This window comes from Salmo salar, chromosome 04 (genome assembly GCF_965601325.2).
Source record: "Salmo salar chromosome 04, fSalSal1, whole genome shotgun sequence".
NCBI classification, from domain to species: domain Eukaryota; kingdom Metazoa; phylum Chordata; class Actinopteri; order Salmoniformes; family Salmonidae; genus Salmo; species Salmo salar.
Window position 1 is genome coordinate 10227788 of NC_138294.1, and position 8819 is coordinate 10236606.

Below are 8819 nucleotides of genomic sequence, written 5' to 3' on the forward strand. Positions count from 1 at the left end.
ACACCAGGCCTCAGCTATGGTAAGACTGATGTTGACACCAGGCCTCAGCTATGGTAAGACTGATGTTGACACCAGGCCTCAGCTATGGTAAGACTGATGTTGACACCAGGCCTCAGCTATGGTAAGACTGATGTTGACACCAGGCCTCAACTATGGTAAGACTGATGTTGACACCAGGCCTCAACTATGGTAAGACTGATGTTGACACCAGGCCTCAGCTATGGTAAGACTGATGTTGACACCAGGCCTCAGCTATGGTAAGACTGATGTTGACACCAGGCCTCAGCTATGGTAAGACTGATGTTGACACCAGGCCTCAGCTATGGTAAGACTGATGTTGACACCAGGCCTCTACTATGGTAAGACTGATGTTGTGGTCTCTCCTCTTCCATACACATGATGGCGACGTCCAACATCCCAACGTGGAAAATGATCAGTCACAGTTTACTCCAGAGATGGGCAAGTCTGGTCCACGTGGGGCCTGCTGCTTTCAATTCTGTTAGTTCAGATCTGGTAAACTAGGTGTATTAAACCAGGAAACCAGTGTCTGATCTTGATCTGGTAGACTAGGTGTGTTAAACCAGGAAACCAGTGTCTGATCTAGATCTGGTAGACTAGGTGTGTTAAACCAGGAAACCAGTGTCTGATCTTGATCTGGTAGACTAGGTGTGTTAAACCAGGAAACCAGTGTCAGATCTAGATCTGGTAGACTAGGTGTGTTAAACCAGGAAACCAGTGTCTGATCTAGATCTGGTAGACTAGGTGTATTAAACCAGTTGTGTGAATTTAAGTTTTGTGTGAAAGACAGAACCAGCTGACATTCAGGCTCCACAAGGACCAACGTGCCCATCTCTGCTCTCCTTAAAGCTGCTTCTTATGATGATCTGTTTCCCTTATGAACGTATTCATAACGCCATATAGAAGATCTGTTTCCCTTATGAACGTATTCATAACGCCATATAGAAGATCTGTTTCCCTTATGAACGTATTCATAACACCATATAGAAGATCTGTTTCCCTTGTGAACGTATTCATAACACCATATAGAAGATCTGTTTCCCTTATGAACGTATTCATAACACCATATAGAAGATCTGTTTCCCTTATGAACGTATTCATAACACCATATAGAAGATCTGTTTCCCTTATGAACGTATTCATAACACCATATAGAAGATCTGTTTCCCTTATGAACGTATTCATAACACCATATAGAAGATCTGTTTCCCTTATGAACGTATTCATAACGCCATATAGTTCATCTGTTTCCCTTATGAACGTATTCATAACGCCATATAGAAGATCTGTTTCCCTTATGAACGTATTCATAACACCATATAGAAGATCTGTTTCCCTTATGAACGTATTCATAACACCATATATAAGATCTGTTTCCCTTATGAACGTATTCATAACACCATATAGAAGATCTGTTTCCCTTATGAACGTATTCATAACACCATATAGAAGATCTGTTTCCCTTATGAACGTATTCATAACACCATATAGAAGATCTGTTTCCCTTATGAACGTATTCATAACACCATATAGAAGATCTGTTTCCCTTATGAACGTATTCATAACACCATATAGAAGATCTGTTTCCCTTATGAACGTATTCATATCACCATATAGAAGATCTGTTTCCCTTATGAACGTATTCATAACACCATATAGAATATCTGTTTCCCTTATGAACGTATTCATAACACCATATAGAAGATCTGTTTCCCTTATGAACATATTCATAACGCCATATAGAAGCAAAGCGTTAGTGTTAGGAAGGCCTTTTCATAACGCCTTACGACTGCATCCAAAAGGTTCTACTAATATAATTCTAACGCATTATAACTATTCAGAAGCCGAGCGTCACCAAAAAGGAGCAAAGAAAAACATCAGCCTAAACCTTGGAGTGAAGGGGCGGAGTCTTTGCATAGTGAAGCCACGCCCTCTATGTTTAATGAATACAAGTTCTTGATTTTAGCACTTGGTATCAGTTGGTATTGACAGTACTGCATGGTGGATAAGAAACTAACCAATGGTTACACAGTTTCAGAAAAGTATATCTTATATATAGATATGTATATATATATATATATATATATAGAGAGAGAGAGAGAGATGTATATTCATTTATAGGCTAAGCTTTAAAATAGCACAGTAAACACTTTGCACACATGATATAAACCACAACATTTCTCTGGTTTGTTAAGTTCCTCTCAGACCAATGTTATGGAGGGAGGTCGCCCAAAGAAGCATGAACTCAACTAGCCGTGTTGTAGGCAATTTTGTTGTAGTTGTTCTTTACTGTAAAGTCAGAATACTGGAGATTCAGAACACTTGGACCGCACAGAGAAAACAACAGGAAAAAAACAAGAGAAGTTATAAAAACAGTCAAGTAGAGATATTGAATTTGTATAATAGTTCACATCATTTCTGGGGGTTTCTCTCTCTCTCTCTCTCTCTCTCTCTCTCTCTCTCTCTCTCTCTCTCACTCTGACTCTCTCACGCACCATCTCTTTCCCTCCATTTCTCTCTCCCCCTCCTCTCATCCTTCATTCCTGTACAGTTGGTGTAGTGGTGACAGTAGAAACAGCTAAAGGGCTCATAGTGATGGTTGGTTGAAGTTTGTACAGAAACGTTTCTTTTTGTGTAAACAGGCACACACAGATGGACTAGACGGGGGGGGGGGGGGGGGGTGTACCCCATGGCCACGACCCCCCTAGTCACCGACAACAAAATGTCTGTTTGTGTTGTTCATCAGTATTTCTTGGATTCCTCTTTGTCTATTGTCTATTTTCGGAACCCTTGGTTTATAAGTCCAGTTGATACACCCTCCCTGCATCCCTTTCTTAAACACAGTGGTTTTCTTCCATCGTTCGTCCTTTGGCTTTGGGCCCGGGGTCTCAGGCCTGCTGAGATGAAATTAAGGCCTACTATGGTCCTAGAAGTTCCTTCTACACCTTGGTTCTACAGTTCCAGTTCTAGAGTTCTTCTGTTCTACAGTTCCAGTTCTAGACTTCTTCTGTTTTACAGTTCCAGTTCTAGAGTTCTTCTGTTCTACAGTTCCAGTTCTAGAGTTCTTCTGTTCTACAGTTCCAGTTCTACAGTTCTTCTGTTCTACAGTTCCAGTTCTAGACTTCTTCTGTTTTACAGTTCCAGTTCTAGAGTTCTTCTGTTCTACAGTTCCAGTTCTACAGTTCTTCTGTTCTACAGTTCCAGTTCTAGAGCTCTTCTGTTCTACAGTTCCAGTTCTAGAGTTCTTCTGTTTTACAGTTCCAGTTCTAGAGCTCTTCTGTTCTACAGTTCCAGTTCTAGAGTTCTTCTGTTTTACAGTTCCAGTTCTAGAGCTCTTCTGTTTTACAGTTCCAGTTCTAGAGGTTGTCTTCAGTTCCACAGCTACAGTTCTAGAGTTCTTCTGTTTTACATTTGCAAGTCTAGATTTCTTTCTCCAGCACTTTGTCCTGCTGTCTCCCGTGGCGATGGAGATGAAAGGTTCCATTCTAGCTGGCCACTCCCAGATAATGAAGTTTCAAAACAAGCCCATGGTCTGGTTGTCATAGATTTGTTTGTGTTTGGTTGTTTTCTCTCTCTCTCTTTCTCTCTCTCTTTCTCTAACGTTGCCGCCAATGTTGGCCGGTTCTCTATTGTGCAAATTCACGCTGTCTCTGGTAGGTCCACTCGGAACGAGCTAGCAAATCCTTTTGTGGGCTGCAAGGCAAGAGAAAACACACTTGTTAGACAAATGGTGTCTATCCCTCTCTCTTGCTCTTTTATTCTGTACATTTTAAAATAATCATCATGGCCATTAGCACAAGGGTTGTGTCCCAAATGACAACCTATACCCTAAGTAGTGCACAACTTTTGACCAGGGCCTTATGTGGCCACTATAGGGACTAGGGTGCCATTTGGGATGCACTCCTGGTGTTTTACCTGTCCTTATATGGTCTGTCCAGAAAACCTCCTGGCCCTAATTATAAACTACAACAAGACTATAATAACTGGTTATAAACTACGACCAGACTATAATAACTGGTTATAAACTACAACCAGACTATAATAACTGGTTATAAACTACAACCAGAATATAATAACTGTTATAAACTACAACCGGACTATAATAACTGGTTATAAACTACAACCGGACTATAATAACTGGTTATAAACTACAACCAGACTATAATAACTGTTATAAACTACAACTAGACTATAACAACTGGTTATAAACTACAACCAGACTATAATAACTGGTTATAAAATACAACCGGACTATAATAACTGGTTATAAACTACAACCGGACTATAATAACTGGTTATAAACTACAACTAGACTATAACAACTGGTTATAAACTACAACCAGACTATAATAACTAGTTACAAACTACAACCAGACTATAACAACTGGTTATAAACTACAACCAGACCATAACAACTGGTTATAAACTACAACCAGACCATAACAACTGGTTATAAACTACAGGTTATGTCAGAATTTGGCTAAAGCAGAGACACTATAGTTGATGTTAAAGGGGCAATCTGGGGTTCAAACACCAACATTTTTTGGTAAACAGTTGAGGGATGGTTGAACTACAGTTGAGGGATGGTTGAACTACAGTTGAGGGATGGTTGAACTACAGTTGAGGGATGGTTGAACTACAGTTGAGGGATGGTTGAACTATAGTTGAGGGATGGTTTAACTACAGTTGTGGGATGGTTGAACTACAGTTGGACTAAAGTCATGGGGCATTTCTAAGATACAGTCTTCAATAATCAATGGCTATAGTCCGATATCTTTCATTGACACGTCCAAAATGTGATGTTGGTACCAATCCCAGATTGCTCAGATATGAAGCAGACAGAAGGGAATGAAGCTGTTCTTGTAATTATCTATGCTCCGTAGCACAGCACCAAATGACAAGGCACAACACACACACACACACATATTTTATGTTCATCTATACTTGTGGGGACCTATAACTATTTTCCATTCAAAATCCTATTTCCCCTAACCCCTAAACCTAACCATTAACCTTAACCCTAACCCTAACCCCTAACCCTAACCTGTAACCCTAACCCTAACCATTAACCTTAACCCTAACCCCTAACCCTAACCTGTAACCCTAACCCCTAACCCTAACCATTAACCTTAAACCTAACCCTAACCCCTAACCCTAACCTGTAACCCTAACCCCTAACCCTAAACCTAAACCTAACCCTAACCCTAACCCTAACCCCTAAACCTAACCCTAACCTGTAGCCCTAACCCCTAACCCTAAACCTAATCCTAACCTGTAACCCTAACCCTAACCTGTAACCCTAACCCCTAAACCTAACCCTAACCTGTAACCGTAACCCCTAACCCTAAACCCAACCCTAACCTGTAACCCTAACCCCTAAACCTAACCCTAACCTGTAACCCTAACCCTAACCTGTAACCCTAACCCCTAAACCTAACCCTAACCCCTAAACCTAACCATTAACCTCAACCCTAACCCTAACCCCTAACCCTAACCTGTAACCCTAACCCTAAACCTAACCCTAACCCCTAAACCTAACCCTAACCTGTAGCCCTAACCCCTAACCCTAACCCTAACCTGTAACCCTAACCCTAACCTGTAACCCTAACCCTAACCCTAACCCCTAAACCTAACCCTAACCTGTAACCGTAACCCCTAACCCTAAACCCAACCCTAACCTGTAACCCTAACCCCTAAACCTAACCCTAACCTGTAACCCTAACCCTAACCTGTAACCCTAACCCTAACCCCTAACCCTAACCTGTAACCCTAACCCCTAAACCTAACCCTAACCTGTAACCCTAACCCTAAACCTAACCTGTAACCCTAACCCTAACCCCTAAACCTAACCCTAACCTGTAACCCTAAACCCGTAACCCTAACCCGTAACCCTAACCTTAACCCGTAACCTTAACCCAAACCTAAATCTAACGCCTAACTCTAAACGTAACCACTAACCCCGTACCCTTACCCTAACCCTAAACCTAACCCCTAGGTGTGAATGGAAAAGGGTAGGAGAAAGCATTGACTGTGGGAGTTAGTGAGGGCCTAATTAAGAGAGCTGGAGGGGCCACTGACATGAGGAGGAAGTTCAACAAAAAATGTATGTATTTATTTGCTCAATCTGGTTTTGTCTTTTTTTTATATTTTATATTTCATTATATTACATCAAGCCCTTTAACACTTTTCTCTGTAGAACTTAATCCTGTCATCCCTTGGTGGGATTTCCAATGATGTACTTACTTATTTAATTATTTATCTATTCATTTCACTGATTCAGTTTGCATGCCTTATAATATTAATAATATTAATATAATATTTGTTTTTAAAATTCAACTTTTTTACCCTCAGAAGTTTATTAATAATTGTCTTCCTCCTGTTGTTGAACTGTGATGGGTGACCCCTATAGACCCCTATAGACCCCTATCGGCCTCTCATGTTCTCCCACCCTCTCCAGACCGGTCTGATGTACAGTATAGAAACAGGGAAGAAAGTTGCAATAGGCCCGTGCAACCCAAGGTTTTACAACAGCAGAAACAGAAACCCTCTTAAACCTAAACCAAACCCCTAAGACTAACATAGTCTTCGTCCTCATGGGGATGTGGGAATTGTCCCCACTAGGGAGAATCTTCCTTGTTGTACAATCCATGGGGAGACTTTGGGGGATTTCAGGTCCCCGCAAGGATAGAAGAACCAACCCATACATCAAACACACACACACACACACACACACACACACACACACACACACACACACACACACACACACACACACACACACACACACACACACACACACACACACACACACACACACGTAGATCCAGACAGACACACTCACACAGCATGCCCTAAAATGTAGATTCACAATTTACAGCAGCGTGTTAATTTAGCAGAGGAGCTGCTCGTTATGTAACTAAGTGTTAAAACATGGTTAAAAACAAACGTCTTCACTCCCTGCCAGTTTAATGATGTCCTGGCGTTGTAGCTCTTTATGTTTCCATAGAAGCACGTGGCAAATGGTACCCTACACCTTACATAGCGCATTTCATTTAACAAGGTCCCACAGAGCTCTGGTCAAAAGCAGTACACTACATAGGGAATAGGGTGCCATTTCTGACGCATACCATAGTGAGAAGAGACTACTAGGTGGAAGGACAATCAGTAGTTGTGCAGGAAGGTGTTTTTAGAAAAAGAATGCCGTTTTTTATCGATGAGTCGTAGGCTACGTCCCTGTTCCCTACTTTTCACCAGGACCCAGGGGGAAATAGGGTGCGACTTCAGAGGCATGTCTAGTATGACTGTGAGCAGACACCAGACTACATTATAATATTACTACTGCTCAGTACATGTTTTGTAGAAGAATAACCTTGTTTTCTAGTTTTCGGTGAACATGTCAAAACAGAAAAAAGTGTTGAGATGTCTAATCTGACCTTGTTTGCTAAGCAGTGGTTCACTGATAGAAAAAAAGGCCGAAGAACTATAGTTGAGAAAATAGATAGTATATATATAGGGGGGACAGGAAAGAAAAAGGTGGCCACAAACACATTTTTGAATCAAAAGTTGATTTCTTTTTATTTGTTATTATTTCAAACAATAAATATGGTGAAGGATTTAGGAGGTCAGAGAAATATATAGTGGGGTTTAGGAGAAGGGTTACATTTAGAAAGAATCAAACAACTAAATGTTTACTTCAATTGCATTTCTGAACAGAAAATACACCAATAAAAAAGCAATAGACTCTCTCAATTTCAAAAAGTATCTTTTAAAAAATGTTATCAGATCAGAAGTTATTTGCAAAAGTATATTTAAAAAATATTATCAAATCAGAATTTCTTTAAAAAGTATATTTTATAACTATTATCAGATCAGAGTATCTTTTAAAAAGTATCTTTTAAAAATATGATCAGATCAGAATTTCTATGATTTTTATATTTTTATATATTTACAGATCAGAGTTTTTTTTCCAAAGTATATTTAAAAAATATTATCAGATCAGAATATCTTTCAGAAAGTTGCTAATATGGATAGTGGACCAGGCCAAAGTCTGTGGGCTGTAGTGACGTAGTCTGGTACTCATACTCACAGAAGGTGGGTTTGTATGGTAGCGGTAGTGTACCCCTTAAGGACTCATAGTCTTTCCTCTCTAGCGTGGTGTCTGTAGTAGTAGTGGCAGTAGCTCTAGCTGTAGCTGGGCTGTTGTGTTGGAGATGTAGCTGATGTGACTGGTGGAGGTGGTGGAGGTGGTGGTGGTGGAGGTGGTGCATTGACCGTGGCAGTGTGGTGCATCCGCCGCCATCTTTTCCGAACGTAGAGAATGACCTATCAGAGGTGGTGAGGTCAGAAGTCAGCGTAAGGTCGTTGTCGTGGTGACCGGACGCGGCGGTGGCGGGTACCTCAGTGTTCGGCACGGAGTCCATGCCTGGCACGTGCAGGTTGCTACGGTAGTCGCCACCGGTGCCCTGGCGACCGTCGCCAGCGACGAAAGCTGGCATCCAGCAGCGGTCAGAGTGACCCAGGGCCTTACACTCCTCTGTACAGTTAGAGAAGAGATCTGTACCTACAGGGAGGGAAGGAGGAGAGGTGGGTGGGTGGTGGGAGGGAGGGTGAGAGGAGAGGTGGGTGGGTGGGAGGAAGGGAGGGGGAGGGAGGGAGGGGTGAGAAGGAGAGGTAGGTGGAGAGAGCAGTAGGGAGGGAGTTGAGAGGAAAAGAGTGGTGGAAGGATGGATGCAGGGAAGGAGGGGTGGGGGTGAGGAGGGAGATAAATGGAGGGAGGGGTAGAGAGAAAGAGAGAGGATAAA

The 8819-nt window shown here is 41.6% G+C and overlaps 1 protein-coding gene across 4 annotated transcripts in view; it reads right to left on the reverse strand.

The window, feature by feature from the left end:
• Positions 1-2276: 2276 nt before the first annotated feature.
• The window catches only part of LOC106610478 (protocadherin-10), a 34301-nt gene continuing 27758 nt past the window's right edge, over positions 2277-8819 (reverse strand). Inside the window, exons 4-5 of one of the 4 annotated variants that reach the window (XM_082974066.1) lie at positions 8415-8578; positions 2277-3711 (exon numbers count right to left, since the gene is read on the reverse strand). In XM_082974066.1, coding sequence (XP_082830192.1) covers positions 3658-3711; positions 8415-8578 — 218 coding nt within the window. In that variant the 3' untranslated portion in view covers positions 2277-3657. Of the gene's footprint in view, positions 3712-7566; positions 8579-8819 lie in introns of those variants that run through there. The other 3 variants (XM_082974065.1, XM_082974064.1, XM_082974063.1) reach the window with 3 other exon arrangements.